At 41.6% G+C, this 24,700-nt stretch overlaps 1 protein-coding gene across 1 annotated transcript in view; it reads left to right on the top strand.

Moving 5' to 3' along the window:
* The first annotated feature begins 4,548 nt into the window (after window positions 1–4,548).
* gria1a (glutamate receptor, ionotropic, AMPA 1a) overlaps window positions 4,549–24,700 on the top strand; it is a 77,618-nt gene continuing 57,466 nt past the window's right edge. Inside the window, 3 exon segments of the mRNA XM_022200397.2 lie at window positions 4,549–5,258; window positions 5,407–5,541; window positions 23,680–23,919. Of these exon segments, the coding sequence (XP_022056089.1) occupies window positions 5,171–5,258; window positions 5,407–5,541; window positions 23,680–23,919 (463 nt within the window). The 5' untranslated portion in view covers window positions 4,549–5,170.

Here is a 24,700-nt window from a genome sequence, read left to right on the forward strand (position 1 = left end):
ACCAGCAGATTTTGACGGATTAGCCTCATTATACTCTTCACATAGACTTCTATTAAAAAACCACCAGACAGACACTCACATTATGATCTATGACGGAGACATCTTTAGGAACAGAAAAGACAGCGTATTTCCTTCTTTCTGTTACATAGAGTCTGTCTGATGGCGATGATGACAGGCTATTTTTAATGACATAATACCAACAAGCTATTGCATCTGTGGTTGTTATTCCTCTGCTTAGCCCCATGGAATATTTACCCATCATTACTAATGCTATTCTAAGATCTGTTTGCATTCATCGGGACTTTAAAAATAAGACTGCATGGTATTCAATACACATGGGGCAAACACGTCGACACAAAGCACGCAGAAACACTGAAATAAAAGCTAAGAAACAGACTGGAAATATGCACAAATCAAATGTCTTCTTGCACACAGAGAATAAAAGATGTGAAAAAAAATTAAATAATGTAATGAAAGCCTGGTAAGCCCTCATCATTTTGGACAAAGGTGAAGGAAATTGACCATTCTGCCTATATTTATAAGACATCCATCATTCATATATTAGATAACCTTTTACTCCCTGCGTTTCTATTTCTCATGTGTGTGCTACAGCAAGAGGCAGTCAGTTGGATTTTTTTTTCAAGAAATGTTTCTGCTAAATTAGAAACACTGGAAACCTAATTCAGTGTAAGCGTCTAATCTTGTAAATTTCATTTTCTGGGAGAAATGCGTTAGTGCCCGCCTTCGTATTTTGGAAACAATAAGTGGGGAAAGCGATTTTAAGTTAAGAAAATACTCTCACTTGGTGTGATAAATGAGCCTCATACCTAATCCTAATTGTGTCAAAGGCAAGATTTACCACTTCATTTTCCAAACAAGCACCGGGGCATCTCAGTATCGTGTGGTTTGCAATCAATCTGACTGCGAATATCAGCGGTGTTGGTTAATTCTGCACGGTGTACAAAAGCACGGGGGCATGTGCCTCTTTCCTGGGAAATAATTGGCTGTAGCTGTCTGTAAATACATGGTTTAAATCATAACCCCCCTTATCAGCTGCTTGCCAGTCCTGCACTGTGTGAGAAGGCGAGGGGAGCCACACAAAGCACAAGTCCTCTTTCTCATTTAGAATTCTAAAAATTCATATTAAATCAAGTGTGTTGAATGAAGAAATCCTGGCAGTATTAAGCCTATATTCAGAGTGTGTTGTTTCGGATGTGAAACTTCCCAAACTGAGAATTTTACTTGCAATTTAGTATGTTCTTAGCTTCCAGCAATTGAGAAAAGATTTCTCAGGTGGCAAGCAAAGTGCAGTAATTTCCATTTTTACTTTTTTTTATTATATAATTCTGCAAAAACTAAAGAAAGCATAACTTGATCTGGCGTAAGTCCTCTGACATCTAAAGTGGAAATAGTTATGTAATATTTTTTACATATTATATAAAGATGTTTCACAGTCGAATGTCAATCAGTGTCAAGCACATGCATATAAAGCTGTAAAATGGTGATTTGTTCATATAATTTCAACTATATTTCTGATGAATTTGAAAGCATACGTGCTAACTGTATTGTCCATTAGTATAAGGATGGGTTAACCCTCTGTTGCAACAACCAATTTCCTGAACAGGAGTTTCAAAGTCAAATGTATTCGCTTTGACTGTCTCTATTAGTTGGCCCTTTCTGAGGTACATAACCATCTGGCTGTACTTCATTATTATTCTGCTATAGGCGAGATAAGTGCTATAGCTTGTCTGTATTTCTTTAAACTAATCCCAGCTGTCCTAGATGAAGTTAAGAGAAGTATACAACTTCAGTGTTCCCTTTAAAATAGTGATGTGTGGAACTGTTTTGGAGGAACATTTGCACGCAGGGAGAAGAGATCTAACATTAAAATGAATGAATGGTAATCAAGCAGGGCGGAGTCACTGTACGATCCGAATCCTTGGTCAAACTTGATATTTTCAGTGTGGTAGGTTGCTTGCCGAGACATTTTTGTTTCTTGTAGTGAAGTCTGTTATGGGAATGGAAGCATTCAGACAGCAACTTTAAGTTATAATACAGTTTATGAAGGTGAGTTATATAAAAATTCATCCCTATACAGTTTTCTTAAATGGGGAAATTAGCAACAAAGATGAAAACCATGTTTTATACCTGGCTGGAAAACATGTTTTTTTTGTTCTGTTTTTCCTGTAAAACTGTACGTTTTTTTATTCACTGTCTTTATTGGAAGCAATTTCACTGACATCAACATGACATATGATACAGTATGGCAGACGATTTCCAGAATATCTTTTTTTTTCCAATATTTTTCTCTTCCAGCCACCCCCAACCCCTCCATCTCACCCCAAAGGAGAGCGTAAAACTGGACATTTTAACGTGGTGGTCGACAAGGATTAACACGATTTGAGTGACAGACTCAAGTGGTTATTTGTGGAATTGCAGATTTTGGCACATCCATGTTGGCTCCATATCTGTGTTACGGAGTTACGTGACATTCGGCGTTAGTTTGTCTGTCTGTCTGTCTGTCTGTCTGTCTGTCTGTTAGCAACATTACTCAAAAACAGACTAACGGATTTAGATGAAATTTCAGGGAAGGTCAGAAATGACACAAGGACCATCTGATTAGATTTTGGCAGTGATGCGGCTTATAGTCTGGATCAACACATTTGTTAAAGATTTCTGTATCATTGTGAGATAGCAGTACGGTGTCACTGTAACTAACAAGTGAACACTACATCAGCTGCCTGCTGACGATCACATGATTGCGATCCTTCTACAAATCAATCGTTGAGGACTTATCTGGACTTATCCGTTGGAAATCATGTAAGAAACAATTGATTAAATTCTGATGATGTTTCCAAGTCCCATCAATTCTCGCCGCCTGCTACATATTTCGGTCACGCGTTTCAGGATCCTACATAATGTATACATGCATAACACAAACATGTGCTCACCAAAAGGTCATTTTGTTTGTGGGTTCATCAATAATAAATGGTCACATTCGATGGTGCCGTGATTTCTTCCACAAATTCTTTTAAAGTTTCAGCCATCTTAAATGAAACAACTGAGCAGCCTTGGCAAAGTACTGCGCTCTCTGAGTGCTTTTCTTGTTCCCAGAGGTTGTCATGTGGTGCTTTCTCATTTAGGTCTGTCTGCATGATTTCAGAGAGCAGTGATGCTCCACTCTCTCAGATTTTGTTCTGAGTTTTCTTACTTGTTATTTGGAACCAAAAACTAAGTTCTGTAAAACATTTTGTCAGAATTTGGCATGTTTTCATACAGTGGAAGGCCCGACAAGTTGAAAATGTACTCACTTGAAACTTTTGTACTTTTTTTTTCCATTTTCAAGGGCTATTTATTCAAAATTTGGTTTCTGCAGAAGCCATTTGATCAACTGGATCTGCTGGGAACAATTTTGTCTGTGTCCTCACCCAATTTCATGGCTCTGGTAGTTATATTTTTTGGAGGTGGTGAATCCTTAAAACAACTTCCCAATTTTTTTTTGAGGATGAAAATACAAAAAATGAATCACAATTCTGAGTCCATATGAAATTCTCACGTATTCATATTTACATGCATACAGTATATGATACTTTGTTTTGGGTCCCATTGAAGCAAAAAATATTAACTGAACTGACACAGGTTGATCCATTTTTGTTGCAAAACACATGAAATCTGAACAATGCTGTAGCTCTGTATGTTTTAAATATATATAAATGTTCAAATTATGAGTTAACTTTAATGCTAGTGGTCCTGCTGAAAAAAGGAGCACAGGATAACGCTGTGGATTTCTTGTGTGTTTTTACTAAATCACAGACGACAACCATCTGCATCCTGTTGCAGAATGGTGGAATGACAAAGAGATTTCATTTATTTGCTGATCTAGGAAATAAAAACAGCCTCAGAGGAGTGTCCATTTACCTGTTCTGGAGTCACGTTATCAGCATGGGGAGATCAAATTTCCACATTTGAGGAGCATTTTAAACACTAATGTCCAAGTTGAGTGCATTAAAAAAGTTTCCTTGAGTGGTCATATAGCGAGAACTCTGAGCTGGATTCCAATAACTTTGCAGCTTGACCAACTTCACCTGAATTTATGCTCTTTAGTAGTATTTTGACTGATTTTCTGGTTGTATTCTTTAAAAAAAACAGATTGCCACATTAACTTGAGAAATACCCTTTTATTTCTCCTTTTAAGCCAACAAACCGTGGTATTGTTTAAATCTGAATGGAAAGTTTTAAATATTAGCTCCACAATCCATATTCTGACCCACAAAACCCCATCTTCGCTTGTTGCTTATATCCTTAAAATCCATTTGAATTATACAGTGCCAAATGTGCACACAGATATAACTGTATTTTACAATGTTTTTTGTTTTTGTTTTTTGTAAATTTAAAACATCAAGTATGAGAATTTATTTCAAATGACAACTACAAATGTGCAGTTTGTTCCATGTGGACATTTTTTGCAGCGCACTGAAATCAAAGGAGAGCTCTGAAGTCCCGTGCGTCTCTTTGGGGAACCTGCGCTCTGAGGGTGCACACTGCAAGAAATACACATCTCCCTGGTTGTTAGTCAAGTAGGCTAATGAGAGTGAAAATGCTCATATTCGCCCTCAGAGATGAAATCCTGCTGTAGGATGAGAAGCTCGTTTCTTGCGCAAAGCAGCGTTTAGAAGGAATGCTGGTCATTTGTGCCTTTTCCATTTCGAGTATTGCGCTCTGTTCAGCCTTGTTGCACTGAGACTTCTAAAAAGAGCACAGATTTTCTTTTGAATTATAAGTGGACTCATCTCGCCGCAATCTGAAGGCAAAACCTTGCATTTTGGAGAGGTGGTGTAATTAAATTCAAAACTGTCATTAAGCTTTCCAAATCCAATATATATTTTTTTGCAGTGCGCCTAATGCTGAAGTCATTCTCCGTTCCACACAGCAGCAACCAAGGACAAGAGAGCATCAGCAGAGAGAGGGGGGAAAGAGAAGAGAGAGAAAGGTGCCTCCTCTCTCGCCATTGCGATAATTGTCTCGGCGCTGAATCGATGTCGGTGCAAATGCTGCTCTAACGGGAGGCGATAGGAGCTGGAACGGAGGAGCGGGGGATTTAACTTCACACACGGACCAAACCTATGCGTGGATTTCGGTTCTTTTTCCCTTCGCCAATGCAAAAGGAAATATGCAGCGAAGCTTCACCATCCTCTACACCAGTTTACTGGGGATGTGCTTGGGTTCAAGCTCAAGTTTTCCAAGTAACATCAATATAGGTGAGAATGGCGCACACGCAGCAGACCCTTTTTTGTCTCAACATAAAAAATCTAAATCTTTAATGTCTTTTTCTTTTCGTTTTCAAAAAGCTCTGTGTTTTGTGTTCGGCTCCAACATTAACTCCTGAATCTTTTGCCTGCTCAACAGGAGGATTGTTCCCAACCGAATCGCACGAATATGAGGTTTTTCGCTTCGCCCTGTCTCACCACCAGGACATCCCCAAACTGGTGCCGCAGGTGGATATGGTCAAAATGGGGAACAGCTTCTCCATGACATATGCCTGTAAGTATCATCTCACTGGAAACGCGTAATAATCGTCGCTATGTGCCTTATTCCGTGTGCCCGGGTTGCTCCACTTCCACTCAATCTGTTGATCGACTTTGCAAAGAGCGCTTGAACTCATAGGAGAGGAAAAAACGCACCGTGTTCTAGGCCTTGTTTCAAACGCGTGTTGGTAGGTTATCTTATTAACTGTTGCGTGGGACCGCGAAAAAGGACTTATTTTCCTCTGCATGATTGCTGCATGATCTGCGCTCCGGGGAAGCCACGGGGATTTAAAGCCAACCTCTGCAGCAGCATCAGCAGCAGAGGCAGGGATCCTAGTCTCATAACATCAGCTTTTACAGCTATATGAATTTTAAAACGCCTCATCCCGGTCCGCCTCTTCCTTCTTTACGCCGAGGTGAAAAACAAAGAGCCAGAGCGCAGATCGGGGCTGTCAGACGGCGCGAACAAAGAGGAGAAAAACGACTCTAAATGCATTTCTAATTAGCCACGGATCACAATCCGATTATCTTCTCCTGGCAGAATGCACACCATTAAACACTCCCACCCTTAAAACCTGCACAAAGACGCGCGCACACATGCAAAAAAAATAACAATTGTTTCAACTTTCAGGACTTCGGGCTGATCTTTCTCTAATTGTATTAATATGAATGCACAGATAGACCCGAGGGCAGATTCAATTAATTCATGAAAAGGGATTTGAAGGAAATGGTACTGGCATGCGAGATTTATAGTCAACAAGGAAGTTTAAAAGTCATGATTGCAAGTCTCTGGTCCAAGCAGTGGGGGTGCCATTCTCCTGTGGGTGATAATGTGTGTCATTATGCCAGCCAAACAATAGCTCCATGGGCTTCATAAAAGAAATGTCACCCCAAATTGTTTCTTCTTTGTTAACCCTCCACTTATCCCTTCTTTGTATTCTGACAAGATTTTGTCGCCCTTGAGGCTTTTCAGGCGTTTTTTTCCCCCCTCACTTCCTCTCATTCCAACCCTCCACTCCTCTGAATGTGCCTGTGGCTGACTCACTCTCACCACGGTGAAGTCGCGCACTTCCAGGAGATACCCTTTGACAGCTGAGTCTTTCCGTCTCTCTGTCTGCCAGGTGCCTCAGTGACAGACATTTGATTACTACTTTCAGACATCAGTTGTTGCATTCCCACTTTTGAAACCTCCCCGGAATTCTAAAACTGATCTTTATCCATTCCCACTGGTGTGCAGCGACGTAAACAAGGAGGAGGGAGCGGGTGAAAAGGAAGAGCTGTTGTTTTATGAAGACACAGAATACAAGTGTAATAACATTCTGAGATTGAACATAATGTGGTTGGAGCAGTTCTGATTAGATTCAGTTATGAGCTCGGATCGGAAGTAAAGCATTATGCACTCGTGTAGATTTATAGGCAGTCTGTGTTGGCTGCTGCTGAATGTCGAACCAGCACTAAAAGGATAGTTATCCTCGTCTGTCTGAATATAATGCAGGTATATTATTTAGCATGACGCTGCTACAGGTCCAGAAGACCACAGAGTTCACTCCAGAGGTGTCTTCAACAATCCAACACAAGCAGTGGATGGAAAAATAAAATTCCCTGCCGACACCTCAAACATCACCAACAGAGCCCCTCGGCCATTAGGGCCGGAGCGCCAGGCAGAGCTGTGTAATGAAATGTAAACACACCCAAGATACCCTCATTATTAGAGACTGTCCTTTGCTCAGAAGGGAGTGTGATGTGAATATGAGGGGCAGGCTACCGGTGAATGTTTGCAGTGGATCAAACATGGAGCGTGTAGCAGCAGGGAGGCAAATGGTGGTGACGGTAGTGGGGAGGGTACATTAGTGTCTTTGTCACAGCGTGCAGCCAGGGGAGAGGCAGCAGCCACACTAGACTGTTTAAGAACAATTTAAATAACTAATGTGCAGCATGACATCCTTTCAGCCAACCGCTTTTCCTGCGTCCAAAAGCAATTAAAAGTATAGATTTTTTCCCTGCTAGATGAATATTTTACAATCCCACAAGCATTCAGATCAACAACACAAACATCCTGATCTAAAAGTTTCCAGGAAACTGCTTGAAACTGATAAAGATTCAGATTTTACAAGAGCTAAGCTACATCCTGTCACCGTCATCCAAAGAAGATCCACTGATTTTTCTTGATGCACTCATTTTATCCCTGCACGAATTTGACATCTTTAAAAAAACATCCGTCTTATCTCATGTCATGCACATCACCGCAGTCCATGTGTATGATGGTGGGCTGCGGTACAAGCGTGTCACAAAGATTCACAGCGGAAGGGAGATGACAGAAATGAAAATGACGCCTCTTCCTGCTGCGTGTCACTTCTTCTCAAAGAGTATTTGGATGTGGAGGCCATACTGAAGTGTTTGCAGAGGAAATAGAAAGGGCTCCGGGGCTTGTTTATAATGAGTCAGATCGAATGGGGTAAAAATAAAAGAACCCTTTTCCTGGATTTCCATTCTTTGTGTGTCTGCATCTGGATGCCCAGATTCTGGCATGTGTGAAGGATATCTTGAGTGAGTGACAGTTCACCTCTGTAAGTGTGGGAATGTGCCCGGGGCCTCTTGGGGTCCACGAGTGTGAAAAGCAGCCGGCTGAATGGGCCCTTGTGCACAGCGATGAATGGAGCTCCGGATGAGGGTGATACTCATCAGCTGGTTCTTATGACTAGCCACTTCCTTCAGAAGCAAGTCCTCCCACCACACACATGCATGCTCACACACACTCGCTGGCACCTGCCTGAAGAGTTGGAGAATCGGGGCCGGGGCGGCTAACGGGGAGGGGGGAGGGCTGGGTGAAGTAGGGCAAAGGTGGAAGAGGAGACAATGAGGCGAGATAAGGACCAAGTGGAAAAACGTGGTGGAATTAGCATTTATCACTGGATTATGACGCTTTGTCTATATGTGCCTGTGTGTTGAGCGGACAGGCTCATTTTACATGTTTCCAGTGGTTAAAAATAACTGCCAGGGATGCTGTGTGTACTTGAAGAATATTAGTCACCGTTCCCCCTCAGTTAGATCACATTACCATAATCTGCTATTGACTTGGTTTATAATACGGTCGTCACTTCATGTCAAAGCCCCTGCAGGCTCACGCCTATACGATCTACTTTTCCCTTTGATATCCTACATGTGGTGAGGTTTTAGGCTAAGCTTTGGCTATTTTCGGCGCTTTAAAAAATATCCGTCTGCAGCGCACTCCTCCTAGCAACATAATGTAACATTTCAGGATGTGGAATTCATAAAATTAGATGTGTGTTTTAGCTTCACGCGTCACTACCTCACATTTGATTTTGTGTACGGTTCAGCCGTCCTGGTAATAAACCTTTCATTCAGACTAATTAGTGTTCATGGAAAAGACGATTTGTGTTGTCACCGTGATGTAGGCAGCAGTATTTCCCCGGGTCTCGGAAGGTCAGTTAAAGAGGACTGCAGGAAGATCTATGAGGCAGCGATGATCAATGAAGTGAGCGCTGCACAGAGGCCTGCCCATCCGATCAATACGGCACAGATGGGAGTCAGGGTGGGCTGCACTTCCCCTCTGGGCATGCCCGGAGGACAGATATGAATTACTGTCAGGTGAAAGGATGTATGTAGGTCTTTGTCAAAGAAAGAGTCTACAGCTAGAGGTCAAGTCCAGAGATGGTCGAACATTGGTGGTAAATCAGCTCCTGCATTGCTGTGAAATGGACTCATATCAGTGAGGTTCACTGTCAATAATGTGTATAAGCATTGTAGATATAACTATACCTACATTGTGCTGGATGTGTTTATTGGTGATATGGCTGCAATCACATTTGCCCTTGGAGCATACAGCCGCCTGCAATGCAATAGGATGAGATGTCACAGGTGGGCTGTAGATAATCAGGAAATACTGAGAACAGTGATGCTGTAGTTTGCAGTCTGGTCGTGTAAGGCTGTATGTAATGATAGCTTGGGCTGACAGTTTGGGGAAAATATCATTTTTTTCTGACTGATAGTGCAATTTAATTAGCAATATGATATTTTAAGGTCCTGCTTCAGTTCAGTATTCACTGTGTAATAGATACAAAACATATGATGGATCATGACCACATGAGAAACATTTATAGCTATTGACACAGTTTAAACCCAGTGTCAGATGCGCTGCATATTCTGAAATGCATTGCATCTAAATGCATTGTTTCAAATTGCAATTACGATTTTAAATCAAAAACTTTCTAGAAACCTGTTTTTTTTTTAAAAAAAGCACAAAACATCAGGATGGAAACCTCGGCTTTTGAAGAAGACATGCTTGGATGATTTCATTCCATGCGCCACGTCACACATGAAATCCTCTCAAACAGGGTCTTCATTGGAGGTGACTAAGGACAAACGTGCTGGGAGGCAGTCAGGCAGGTTATAAAAAGGAAGACACTTTAACTTAGCCTATTTGAAAGAGAAAATTGATGAAAATTTCCAAATTTGACCTTGCGTACTTGCAATTGAAGAGCACTTAGGTATTCAGCTTTAGCCTTTCTGTGAAGTCTAGTATTTTAGATCAATAATTTCCAACCTTTTGGGCTTGTGACCCTGTACCATGGAAAATGTCTATTTGTGACCCGTCAGTGCTACTTCTTTGTGTTGCTAGACAGAGCAGATCGATCAAAGAAGGATATCGTTCTACCACTTTATTCAAATTATTTTGAGAACCCTTTTCTGCAGGAGATGATTCTTTCTAATCCAGCAGTCTTCGTACGTTGACCCCTCAAATTCATCAATCTTTTGCAGGACCCTGAACCTCACACCCTGAAGCATCGTTATATATAACCTTCCACAACTGTAGGTAATTTAAAAAGCCTTAATGACTTTACTGTAGCAGAAGCTTAATGAGTTAAGAATGACGCTAAAGCAAAAAAAAAAAAATGGTGGAAAAAACTCATATTGTAATGAACAGGAGCTGTCATTAACATGCATGAGAAAACAGTTACCCTCGTGTTGCGTTCATCCACATGTGCATCTACTGCAACATTCACCTGGGTTAAGTTTTCCCCATCAGTGTGTCGTGCCGTGGTCTGACTACCAAACAGAGCCGTGTGCCAGCTTGTGAGACTGCTTTGTGAAAATTTGCGGTCACACACTTTCACACAGACACAATAGCTAACAAGAGACAGAGCTTGAGCAGATGCATTTAATGTATTATTCAATGCAGCACATCCAAAGCTATCACTCCATGGAGTTATAAGCATAAATATGTAATAATAACCCGGCAGAAAAAAGAGAATTGAAATGATTCTGTTAAGCACTGTAATGCTCAAAAATATTTTGCCCTTCTATAGGATCTGCCTGGAGAAAGTGACAAAAAAAACAGAAATGTCTGTCTCCGGGAGACCTTTTATTTCCGTGCTCCCTTCAATGCGCCCCTTTTTGCTGCTCTCTTTTCCACCTCCAGCGGCAAACAAAGCACCCCAGAACGGAGTGTCTCAGATGGGGTGAAAGCATTAACTGGAAGAGGGTGTGTGTGCGGTGTGCGGTGGGGGTTAAGCTGCAGTTTCTGGCCCGGTGGCTGGTGTCAGTGAGGCTTTGGGGTGTTGTATTTTATTGTGTGGCCACTGTGTCAGACGGACTTTGACAGTGCATGCATGTTCAGTGGGATTACCGAGCGTTCGATATGTTATTGTAAAAGGCACACGAATAGCAGGTCACCGCTCCCTCCTGACTGTTTGGAACGTGACAGTTATTTGTTGAGGTGGGGGGGGGGGGGGGGGGGGGAAGCAAAGAAAATGGGGAGGAAAAAAAAGAAAAGAGACTGACGGTAGTTCTCTTGGGCAAGAGTCTGGCAGGTGCTGGTTTGATGAATGAGAAGGTTTGGATTTCTTTTTTTTTTTTTTTTTCTTTTTGCTCCGGAGTGCCAGAGAAAGGGAATGGCCCATAGCAATCGATGTAGATCAGCCAAAACTTCTCCCCAAGCAGCAGAGTGATAGAGTGTGGAGCAGAAGGGTGGATGGAGAATGTTTCTGTGTGTTTGTGCTGCTTTGCAAAACGACAGAATGTGCACATGGGGCAGGAGAGAAACAGCGAGGGAAAGGGGGAATAAGCAACATGTCATTTAATCTCTTCACCCTCATATGACCGTTTTCTAAGAACCACTCACCACATCAAAGTAACCCCAATGGCCGTCCAGTGCTTTGAGGTTTGGGGAATCTGCAGTGAGGAGAATAAACCGGTCTTCATCACAGATCTTCCGCAGCTCAAGAACACACACATCACTGATAGCTGTGTCCACTCTCTTTCTATTTGTTCTTCCCTGTCTTTCTACGCCGGCTCTAAATCCTCTTCTGTATTCATACGGGCTCACCAAGAATTTAAAACAAATCTGTCGTCTCTGGAGGTAGCGGCAGCTGGGATGTAGAGGTCTGAGCTGAGACGTGTGGGGCTGGCAATTAGAAAACAATGTGTTCGGAGATGAGGACCAGGATTTGTGCGGCGGGGTGGAGGGAAGAGCGCCTGGTGATGGCAGCTGTCATGTTTTTGCAGCAAAGACAGAAGCAGAGTCCCTCTTTTGTCATACAGCACGTCTCAGGAGCTTCTGTGTACTTTAATGAGGAACAAAGCCTACAAGCATATTAAACAGTGTGACATAGTGCGACTGCTCTTATGGTGACAAGACTGCTGTTGTTGGCGGCACGGTCGCACAGATGCTCACCGCGCTAAATGACTGATGCCAGACCTGCAACAGTTGCTGAAAGTTGGAGAAACAAACAAGACAAAGAACAAAAGAGAAAAATAAGCACACATATTGTAGAATTATGTGTGCACATCAGGACACTGTGCACAACGAGACAATACAAATGTGTCTACTAGCACAGATTTTTTGCTTAAGTGTCTGTTCCCTTACATCAACTGGTGCATTAACTTCTGTACCTGCAATAAAACACATGGAGTAGAACAGCTGTATTGTAATGTCACATAAACTGAATTAGAATTTGACCAATTTTTGTGTTGTCTTTGGGTGGGTTTTTGTTTTTTGTCTTTTTCCAAGGCTAATACCAATTATTAGTAATCAAGGATGCCAACAACTGATATTTGGAGCTCATGCACAGTTGATGGAAAATGAAAATCTTGCTGTCACAGTTTAGAGTGACGCAAACTTTAAAGCTGAAGTTCATTGAAATATTTTGATTCACATATTTTGAGCTTTTCAGCGTATTTCTTTGTTGATAGGCTGTTATTTGGGACGTGTAACCCGATCAAATATGATGGATCCAGAGCACATTGCTCAACTAATTGAGTTTAGTGGGAATGTGTTTTTTAAAAGTAGAAAAAGCAGAATATTGGATAAAATAAATGGCAAAGCCAATAATTAGTGGATCCTGAAAAAAAAAAAATCAATGTAATTGATATTATCAGTGTAATTGATTGGTCTCGATCCTGAAGGAACTTTATGTGATGCAACCTATAACCTCCCAAAAAATTGAATTGAATGATATTCAGTTAACGATGCACTACACAAATGTTTCTCCAGTACATAGTATTGATGTCACGATACTGTAGGTGATTATCTGTATCGATGCTACAGATGTTGCAAAGCCTTTGACTCATGACACCAAATTTGATACCAAAAAACAACAAAACAAGAAAAACCACCAAATCATCAATGTTAATTGAACAGCAATCTGCTGCACTGACTTTATTTTTTGAAAGACTGAATGATATTGACAATGTGAATGTGATTTTTTTTTTTAATATATATGTGTTGCTCTGTGATAGACCGGCAACTTGCCTTCACACTAAGTCATTTGGGATGGATTCCACCCCCCGCGACCCTAATGAGGATTAAGCGGTGTATAGAAAATGGATGAAAGATATTGACGGTAGCCTACTAATGTTATGTACAGGATCCAGCTTATTATATGAGCTACATTATCACGTAGCTCATGCGTGTGAATGTTGGTGGTGGTCGGAGGGGCCGTAGGCGCGGATTGGCAGCCACGCTTCCGTCAGTCTCCCCCAGGGCAGCTGTGGCTACAAATGTAGCTTACCACCACCAGAGTGAGCATGTGTGAGTGAATGAATAATGGATCCATTGTGAAGCGCTTTGAGTGCCTAGAAAAGCGCTATATAAATCTAATCCATTATTATCATCGCATTAGCCTAACCAAGCTAGCATTAGCCTCTGTGAAAGTTGTGTGTGAAGATACATTGCTATAGCACATAAAGCTGTTACACTTTGCACACAGTAAAATGTATCATAACATCTTATTATTACTTATTTACCAACCAAACAACTTTGGATATGCTGTTGCCGCTAAAGCACTTCCCCCCTCTACTATCTCATGTGTTACTGTTCTCCACTTTCGCCACTGTGTTTCGCACCCACTTTATTACTAGAGCCACAATGCAATGCATAAAAAATATAGATATATAAAGCTGTCGTCACACAGTTTGTTCAGCAGAACGTGCATCAACTCCACCGTACAACACTAGTCTGCAGCACCTGCAGCAGAGTAAGAATCACAACATACAAAGAATATTGAGTATTATATTTACAGGTTATGCAGCAGTATCATCCTTTTTATTTCATTCCTTACACTTTTGCTTTTGTTTTTGAAATTTAGAAAGGCTATAAAATGGACCCTAAACTCACAGAGTTGCAAAAGTTGGTCGTTGTGTGAATATGAATGATTTTACAACTACCCTCCCATATAATTTAAGTAATAGTGAGATGGAAAGGTAGATAACACCAGGATGGAGGATTTAATCTATGCATTTTCCAAAAACAAATACTGCAGATTTGTTCTAATATCTGTTAGTTGCAGTGAATTGCTGAGTGACTGACATGAGTGACAGAAAATTCACTGATTGCAATAATCCATTATTCATTTTCCGAGCAAAAGTGCCAAATGTTTGCTGAGTTCGGCTCCTGAAATGAGTGAATTTCTGCTTTTCATTATTTTAAATAGAGCATCTTGGGGGTTTTGGACTGTTGGCTGAACAAAACAAGGCATTGGAGGAGATCACCTCGAGGTCACAAGACATTTGTTAGACATTTGGAATAACTGAATAATCACAAAAATAATTACCAGTAACAATAGTTTCTTTTTTTGTGGCTTTAGTCAGTTGTAAGAAAATGAATGCAGGATTTGTGGCATGAATTCTGTTCAGGTCCTCAGTTCCCTGTAGCTCGGCTGGAATTTGCTGAAGACCGTTGTTAATTTATACTGGGGTTCCTGCCAAATTAGCATGCAAGTTGTGTGTTTGGCTGTTCTTGCTCCACATATCCACCTCCATCACTTGCTCTGTCAGAGAAATGAAAGTGTGTGAGCGCGACCGTCCCTCTGCACCTGTCGACACTGATACCCAGATGGGGAGATAATTGCGAAGGGATGATTGTTAAGGAGATAATTGGAGTTTCCATACCCCCTGACAGGAGCTGGTCTGGGCTGCGTTTCTGACCCGTTGCCCAGGTAAGCATTTATTCAGCAGGCGGCAAGGGCTCCACAGCAAACCAAATTAGAAACACGGTGCGAAACAGTGAGGAGGAGAGATGACGGCCTAGCATGAGAGGGTTAGAGAGTGCAAAACAAGAAGAGAGAGAGATGTTCGGAGCTGAGGGGAGTGTTCTCACACCCTCGATTACCCATTTAATGAGGCGATGCGGTGCCATTGTTTTATTACTTAGAGGAAATAGGAGTGATCTAGATTTCACTGTGTGGTCGCTGTGTTTCCCACTGCTAGGCTGGCATCTGTTCTCTTTGTTCGCAGCATTCTCCCTATCATCTCCTCTCACAGGCACTAATGATTCTGGGTTTTTTTCACCTTCTGTCTGCCGTCACTTACATTTTTCAAGACTCTCTCGCTTTTTTGGATCATCCTTATTAACCTTCCATTACCCCTCCTTTTCAACTAATGTAGCCTCTCATGAGCATCCAGTGCTCCCCGACTTACAATCTAAGGACTGTTTGATTGGTCAGCTGCTCAGATCACTGTTTTTCCCCAGCGGGTGAAGCTTAAGAGTTCAGCACCTTCATGTCTGCCTTCATTTTCAGTTTTCCTCTTTTTTTTCTCCATTCTATCGTTGCCTCTCCTATTACTTTTTCTCCTCTGTCTTCTTGTCCCCCGCTTGCCTCTTTTTTTTTTTTTGCTACATGCACTGGAAACAACAGTGACATAAACACTGTTTTATTGCTTTTGCACAGGCAGTAAATCTCACTTGAGCTTGAAGTGCTAAAGCTGTTTATACCAGGGAACAGCGAGCGCACCTCTCTGGAGCACAACTCTCCATGGGGCATATGGGTACTCTGGAGAGATGGGAAGGCAGCGAGGCAAGACCAGGCCCCTCTCCTAAAAAAAAAAAAACCTCTAAAACCTGCCTCGGTATCCTGCTAGAATATGCATGCATGAAATAAGCTCTTTCCACTACACTGATACATTATATCCCTGGATGCATAGGTTGGCATGAATCTCTAGAACAGATTTGAAAGTCTTTCGCAGGAGATCCCAGCGAAACCTGCTCCCACAGTAAAACCCTCCTGCTCAGTCATGTCTGGAGACTCTCATGCAGATCCTGGCTGGAGCTGCGTTTCGGTCCCCTGGGTCCCTGTCCTCTGCACAGAAGGAGATTGATTGCGCTGTGTGAGTCATGCCGTGTTGGAGGGCCACCCCCACCCATCACCTGAGGGATTCTTCACAAGCACAAGCTGTGTGAGACACTCGCTTGTCGAAACCAGCGAGGCTTTTTTTTTTTTTTTTTTCATTCAGATGGGTGTCAGAGTGGGTGTATGTGCACCCTTGGGGGGAAAGCTACTCGTCAGCGCCTGTACACGGCATGCGTGTGAGTAAATCGGTTATTGACTTCTTTTATTCGGCCTTTCATTAACACAGCTGATTAGCTCTCTGGAAGATGGATGGGACCAGAGGGACCACAACATGCTCTCTGTTTTTATTACACGCATTATCTGGCAGTTATTAGCCATGGGTGGCTGGGTGGAGGATAACTGTGTGCATCTTCCAGTGTCTGGTGTCAGATGTGTTTATTTCCTTTCAAAGTGCTCTGTGGTTGATTGAGTGACCCTTCACCCTTGTGGAGATGGTGTATATTACCGCTTGATGTGACAGCAATCTGTGCTCCTGTCATCCCGCTCTCCTTCCAAAAGGACGCCTGACACTAAACACAGAAAGCATACAATAGCATTTCTTGGGGTTATTAGTCTTATTGTACAATGTAAGAGAAAGTGCATCTCATAGAAATACTATATTTACCATATGAAAAGCACGGTTTCGAGCAAATGTAGTGTAGTTTCAATTTTTTGTTGGATGCAGGATGTTTTATACACAATGAAACTACATATAAACACACTACAAATAATAGGAGTGATAATGTAGCATTGTTTTTAGTTGGGTTGTATTATATAGATGTCAAAATACAGTCGCACAACTGCTAATGTTTTAAATTACAAGAATCTACTGTTAATCCTATGCTTTGTCAAATGTTTTATGAATGACTATGTTTATCTTTGCATATTTTTCTTGTGAAAATCACAAATTTTCAATGTGAAAATGATTTTTGCCTTTAGAATGAATGAATATACCTTTGACAAATTGTCAAACCGTGCATAAGAATCACTTGAAAGACAGTTTTCTCCAAATTTTACTGTGCATTTCCTGTCCCCTGTACACCACACGGCTACAAGAATGTTGTTAATCTGTGCACAGACTCAGTATCTGCATATAAACCCTGGCCAGAAAGCATTAATTACTATAATGGTCTCTGGCATGGTGGCCTTTTGCTATAGCTGAAGGTCACCATGACAGAGACTTCCATTGGGCTCTCGTGCACACAATCACCAAAAAATGTTTCACCCATCCACAACAATCAAAATTCAAAAACAACATAGCTGGCACAAAAATCACAAAACTGACAATTTAACAATTTGGATTTTTACATCAGCATCTGCAGTCTTGTCAACAGCGACGGACTCTTCGGATCACTGCAGTATTAAACATATCAAATGGTCTTAAGCAGTAGACAGCCTATAATGTTGAGTCTTTTCTCAGCAATTTGATATCACGATTGTCCTCATATCTAATGTACATGATGGAATGGTTGACTGTGGTTCATATAAGTCCAGCTGCGACAGTAAATATCACTGTTTTCGATGATAAATTTGTATTGCTATGCCTTTTTGACAAATTTGGAAAGATGTAACAGAGGTCTCTGGTGCTGTAAGCTCAAATGTGCAACAGTGAATGTTTATCACCAATACAGATTGTGTTGTTATATGTGTGACAAAAGAGAATGAAACTTTGTAGAATATAATAAATCAATAACAGATTATATCTTTACTTCTATGATAGCATGATACTCTAAAGTTAATGAGTATAGTGAATAACAATGTCGGAAAGACAAAAGACTCTTTCTTGTAATATTGTAGATTTGAAACACTTCCCTAAAGTTCATGAAGTGGATTTATCTGTCCACAAATCAACTGAAAATTAATGAAAAAGAACTTTTATAGATCTCACAGATCCATACATACTCTGTGAGGCTGTACTCAGTTCAGGAGCCCATATTACACCAATATGATGGGTTGTTTACTTTTTATTAGTGTTTTGTGCATGTAAATATCCTCAAGTCGACTTGACACACCAAAAAGAGTTATTCTTTCCCATAGAAAACTGAGCTCCTTACCTGTCCATAGCACCTTATTTGAAGTCCAAGCTTTTGTTCTTTCCTTAAGTATGTAACACGTCTGCCCAGCAGCTAGTTTGGCAAAACCTCAAACAAAGAATGAGCAGCTACCTCGCAGTCTGACATTATTTCCTCACTAGAACCAGTTCTTCTAGAGCTTTGCCTTTCTGCTTTTTCTTGCATATCTGGGGTTACAGTACATGGAAAAACAAATTTACTTCACTTTCACCAGCTGGCCAGTCAGAGCAGATTAAAGTTTTCAATAGGCAGAGCTTAAAGTTTTTTGTTGCTTTTTTCCCAACTAAAGTATTCTACACATTTTAAATTCTCTTGATATATAGTACAAAATACAGATGTTTTGAATGCTATGCAGCTGTAATATATGTTTAGCAGTTCGCACTAAACACAACGTCTGGCTAGCGTTGATGGGAAAGCCATTCAATATGCTGGTGTTTGGTCAGAATAAGTGAAAATTTAGACCTGCTGCTGGCATTATGAGCAAAATCAGATGATCACTAAAAACAGTTCCTTGCCACTAGCATGACTAAAGAACAAAGCACCTTCAGTTAGTTGCAAAAGGCAATCTTTTTATAGTTATCAGATCAGACTGTGGTAAACAGCGACAAACATTTCTTTTAAATTGACTGAGTCATTCATTAAATAATGTAAAATATACAACGGATGAGACTAAAAATACATGTAAGTCACGCTCCTTTAATAATGTGTCCTTGGTTTTCCACTCCATGTCCTGTTTTTTAACCAGTATTGACTGAAGAAGGCAGATTTGACCTCCTCTGGCATTAGTGTGAAAGCTGTGGCCTTGTGGGTGTAAAGGTGACATTGGACGGACATTACAAACCCGAGTGCAGTTGTAGGATTGAGGCTCACTGTATGAAGGTGGAGTCCGACTGTGGGAATCAATCTAGTGGGGTTATGCTGAGGTGGATGATAACTGGGTTGGATTTGGCAGCTCAGTGTTAACAGTCTTTGCCCAGCAATGCCGAGAGGAAAAAGAGATGATTTTATAGCACTGGAAAACACATTTCTTTGGTTTGACAATAAATAACACACAGTAGAAAATTGCGCGCGATGGATCCGTGGATAAGATCAGCAACTTAATAGGGTGTCCTGTTTGGCGGAGTCACCTGGCATGTCAGTCCTCGGAAGTGGGGCTCTATCAAAAAAACAGATCTTTATGGATGACTGAACAAGAATCCTCCAATCAGTACTCCCTCCAGCTGAACCCGGCTTCCTGCTGCGGTCAAATTCCCTCTATACCGCTGACCTTAATGTAGCACAGCATAATAGCATGCAGGTCCCAGGGGAGCGGAATAGTAGAAAACTTGTATTCCTTCTGTGTGTGTGGGTGTGTTTGTGGAGGCAGATATTGTAATATAGAGAATGTCACAGGAACGCGTGGTTTGCATGCAGTCACAGTGAATTCGTGAGTACACGTCTCATTGAATGTGCATTAGGGGCCGCGCTTTAAAAGACTTCTTTTATTGATTCTTGCAAAACCGTTTGTGTGAGCCCCTAAAAATACACTTGTGAGTGCTTTCGGTACAATTCAATTCAACTGCATTGATTTTTTTTTTTTGACATGTCACGACAAGCAGAGCTATAGAGAAAAGAATCACATGTGCACACTCAGAGGAGCAGCTCTGTAGCACTGCAGTCCTCAGGTTAGGAGGCAAAATACCATGCACAAGGGCACCTTGACACCTCTGTTTTGCCAAAATATCTGACCTGCATTTAAATAAATATAATAATCCTGTGAATGAACTTTGATATCAAGTGGTTCTTTGCTGAGCACACATTCATAAAATGTTTTGTTTGATTCCCAATTCTGTCAAATATTAAGGTTGTTTTCATTCATCAAACTTAAAAATGCCCTTTGATGCTTTAAAAAGGCTGTTCAATGCAATGTTTTATTTATTCGTCGACTCAAACTTAAACATTTATGCCCAGTATGAGGAATGCTGCGCTGCCTAACACTCCCCGTTAGTAGCCCTCCCATCATCCACAGCTTCAGTTGCAGGAGCAACTGTCACAAGCATGCCCTCTTTGTGCAGCCGGCACAGACACGTCTGTCGTTTGATATTTGTCTCATGCTAAGCAGAGGAACAGCTGCAGGGCACAGGAAACAGAGAACAGGGAAGATGTGAGTTGCACGAGTTGCTTCTGACAGCTCCTCCTGTTGTGTTTGTATCCGTCCCTTTAGGATTGGAGCTTCTTCTCGCTTTTCATGTGGGCCCCAAACTCTTTGACCACAACAAATGCAGATCAACTCGTTCGTTCAGGGTAAAAGTTTACAGCGGGTGAGAAGTTCAATTCAGGAGGCAGTTCCAGGGAATTTTCCTGCATTTGTCTGCAGATGTCGAAGAATTTTGTCAAGGACTCTTGGGTTTAAAAGGCACGTTGTTACCAAAATGGCACCATTTATCAGAGCTAGGCACTGTGAAAACAGAATCATCAGATTTTCAACGTTTAACTGTGTTTGAACGATTCATCTGTTATGTGCCGTTTGTTCAACCAGATCTAAGCTTAAAATTTTGCTAATTTATCAAAATATCCTTTAATCTACAAATGCACTTAAAATAAACCATTTGGTCTAACCAAATTCAGTAAAAAAAAAATGCAAACCTATTTTTCCTGAGCATAACTGAGAAGTCTGTGTACACTTGGCAGACGACAGAAACGTATAGAAGCAAATTAAGAATGGAAGTAGCAACATATCTACAGTATATGTAGAGTCAAACATTTGTTTCCCTGTGTTGTGACACCTATGAGTGCTTGAAAAAATTTGCAGACATATTGATTGATTTTTTTATTCGTTTTGTAAATTAAATAATCAAAGAAATTCTGTTTTTTAAAATCATTTATGGAATCATAATGGTGTCATACTGCACACAAAACATCATTTACCTTTCTCCACTTCTTACCGTGGCTGTGCTGTTTCCATAGAGGTGCAGGACTTTATATTGCTGTGAAAAATAAGCCCGTAGTCACTAACAGTGTGGAGAAATGCCCCGAAACTGTTTAAAATTACGAGGTTTAAACTGTAGGTAAAGATTGCAACAACAGAGCCCCAGTTAAAGATATCGTAACTGTAGTGATTTGTTTACAACCAAAGAAAAAATGAGCTTTAAAATGAGAACACAGCTTTGCCTCCATGTCATGGTCCCCCGTCATCCATTACAATCATGGAACGTACTTCTTGGAAATGATCCCTTACTAGTTTTGAGTGTAAATAAAAATGTGTTTCAGCGGAACTGTGCTGCAAATCTTCCATTATTTCAGAAATTATCTGAGGATTTTGGGATGCCAAGTCAGTTTTGCAAATTTGCTAATTCCTTGAGGGGAAACCTAATTATGACAAAATGTCCAAACACTCACAATTCCCACTCCATCTTCCAAAAAGTCCTTTAGCAGCTCTGAGCCACTGTAATCCCTGCCAGCGAAACAGACTGTTGCCAGGGCAACCTCAGTCATGCCGCCATGGCAGCTGTAACTGTGGTGAGCAGATATGGAGTGCCAGGGTGGACAGGTGTTGCTGGGGTCTTCAAGATCACTTCAGGTCTCTCAGCCCTGCCTCCAATGTCATTACACATGTGGAGCAACACTAACGAGCTGCTCGCACGCAAACACTCTCAATATGCTGCCACTCTATACCGCAATCTGATCCGAGACCGCTGAGTCGCACTGATGTTCTGTGTCATACTCGTGTCCAGTCAGACGAGCACACGGTCGCGTTGCCAGCTCGGAGCAGGGGTGTCTGTGACCACATGGCTCCGTGTCCTGTGTTTTATTTCCCTTTCTGTCAAACACAGGTACTGTAGGTATGAGAAATGAGTCAGTGAAACATGGTAACCCGCTGTAGGGCAGAGTAATGGGACGCTGCACAAAAAGTCAAACAAGCTCTCATTACCTTTTTATCCAGGCAGAACACGGAGGACACCGCCGAAATTGGCCCCAGAAAATTGTAACGGCGGGGTGGGAGGTGGAGAAGGGGTGGGGAGGCGACATATAATGCGTGCTAGCGGAAGGCAGTATCTGAGAGAGTGTCCATTTACTAGTGAGAGCGTGTGCAGACCATGAAGGAAAGATAGTTCTGTTACTGAGTCAGTGTGGTGAGGCGCAAAATGTCTATTTCAGGGCTCGCTTTAAAGTAGGGTGAGTCACCAGGCTTTTGGAGCACTAGAGGCTGCATATGCGCGCGTGTGTTCATGTGTGTGCGCGCACATGTATTTTTATGTGGTACCACAGATTTTTTTTTTCTTTTTTTTTTTCCACTCTCAGTTTCTCACTCTCCCTCTATCTCCGTCACACACACACACGTGCCTGCCCGGAGGGTGCAGGTCTGTGACAGGTTAGGCGTTTTGGGTATGGGCCATCCTCTCACTGTCTCTCCCTCAGCTCCCTAGCAGCAAGCTGGCCCTCGTGCGGGGACAGGCAGCGACTTCAATCTGTTTGGTAAATACTAAGATAAGTACGGCCCACCCATCGCCGCGGCAGAAAATAGCCCGGGCCCAGACCTGCGAGTGTGAAGATAGCCTGCTCTGAGGAGAGCACAGAGAGGATACACCTTCCAAAAAGAGATGAGCATAAATTTGGTATTTTAAGATATAACAGGGAGTGACATATAGACAATGAGAGAAGGAAAAATGGAAAGACTGAGCGAGAAAAGCGAATGAGAGATGGAAGCAGCCTCCTACTGCTGGTAAAATGTCAATGGAACCCTAGGGATGCATTGATTAACCTCTCTGCTCCTAATCTGCCTTCACCTCCTCCACAGAAGGCAAAACAGTCCAGTGCTGTGCAGATGGACCAACAGGGCAGCTTTGCATAAACAGAGTAATAGTTAAGTTTTTAATTGGAATTCTTTTCAAAGTGTCATTTTAAAACTGCAAATAACGCATTTGTGTATTTAGATGACAGATTACGATAAAAACAAAATACACAATGAATTCAGTTGATTTTGTTTCTGTTAAAATTACATTTAATTTGATTAGGGTCAGTTTAATTCAACTAAACTAATGACTTTTTTCCATTACTGACTCATCTGACATTTATTTTCTCGATTTTCTGAATACTCATAATGAAAGACTGGGAAAAGCAGCTGGCTAATTGATTATTGGACAAATCATTTCATCTCTAATTATGTACATTTGACTCTTCTGCTGGAGGGAATCTGTGTTCTGAAAGATGTGCAGGTTATACAGTTAATTCTGTAAAGTTTGGAAGTTTCGCTGTCGAAAATCCTACAATTCCCACTGCGTTTCTCACACATAAACTTGACGCACAGCTGAGTAACAATAAGCACCTGGCAGATGGAGACACCGCCTGTATCCTGCACTATGGATTGCTTTCACATCTGCCACATCCGCCTGCACCTTCACGCTCGATGCAAATGAAAAGTTCAGAGACTTCCTAAACCTCACATATTCCCTCTCTTTTCTGTTTGGTGCTTTGCAGTTTGCTCCCAGTTCTCCAAAGGTGTGTACGCCATCATTGGTCTGTATGACAGGAAGACGGTCAACATGCTCATGTCCTTCTGCGGGGCGCTGCACGTCTGCTTCGTCACGCCGTCCTTCCCCATCGAGACGGCCAACCAGTTCGTCATTCAGCTGAGGCCTGAGCTGCAGGACGCTCTGGTGGGAGTCATCGAACACTACGCATGGACCAAGTTTGTCTACATGTACAGTTCTGATTCAGGTGGGAAATTAAGTTTTCATCGTTCTGTATGTACATCATTATAAAAGGATGTGACTGTGAAGTGTATGCTTTAATCTAAAACATTTGATATGTCCTAAAAGCATAATCACTGTCCTTCATCTCTGAAATGCCAACATTTCACCATCATGGGATTTCTTTCATTTTAAAGCACTGTAGTGAAGACAGAGCCAGCGCCAGTTGCTAAACCAACCAGTATTTGTCGTCTTCACATTGCCATGGCGACAGCAGTGGGGTCAATCTCAGCCACTGTGCTGCAATGAGCAGTCATCAGAACATTTATTTTAGACCACCGTCTTTGTACAGACAGGGAACACAGAAAAAGAAACATTGACCCGCAGTGACTAGCAGATAAATCATACAATGGAAAAAAAGATGAAGCTTTTCATTGAGCAGTTCTCAGCAGTAACCCATGTTGCTGCGGCTCTTTTGTTAAAAGTGTGCTGGAGAGAAAAAGTGCTGTAACATTCAATTTAAACATTTTAATGACAATCCTGCAGAGGCAGACACAAAGATAAAATAGCATACCTGTCAGCCGCCTGCTTTTTCCTCTTCTTCTTCTTCTTCTTCTTCTTCTTCTTCTTCTTCTTCTTCTTCTTCTTCTTCTTCTTCTTCTTCTTTTTCTCTATAGCCAAATAGCTGTACCTCTCCCATAATGCCATGCCATCTGTCCCAGATGTTGTGCGTTTTGGAGCATGACCATGATGGGGGGAATTTGTGTGCGTGGCCAAATGCGTGCACACTTTGTATGAATGTCAGCTTC

Source organism: Acanthochromis polyacanthus, chromosome 10, assembly GCF_021347895.1.
Source record: "Acanthochromis polyacanthus isolate Apoly-LR-REF ecotype Palm Island chromosome 10, KAUST_Apoly_ChrSc, whole genome shotgun sequence".
NCBI classification, from domain to species: domain Eukaryota; kingdom Metazoa; phylum Chordata; class Actinopteri; family Pomacentridae; genus Acanthochromis; species Acanthochromis polyacanthus.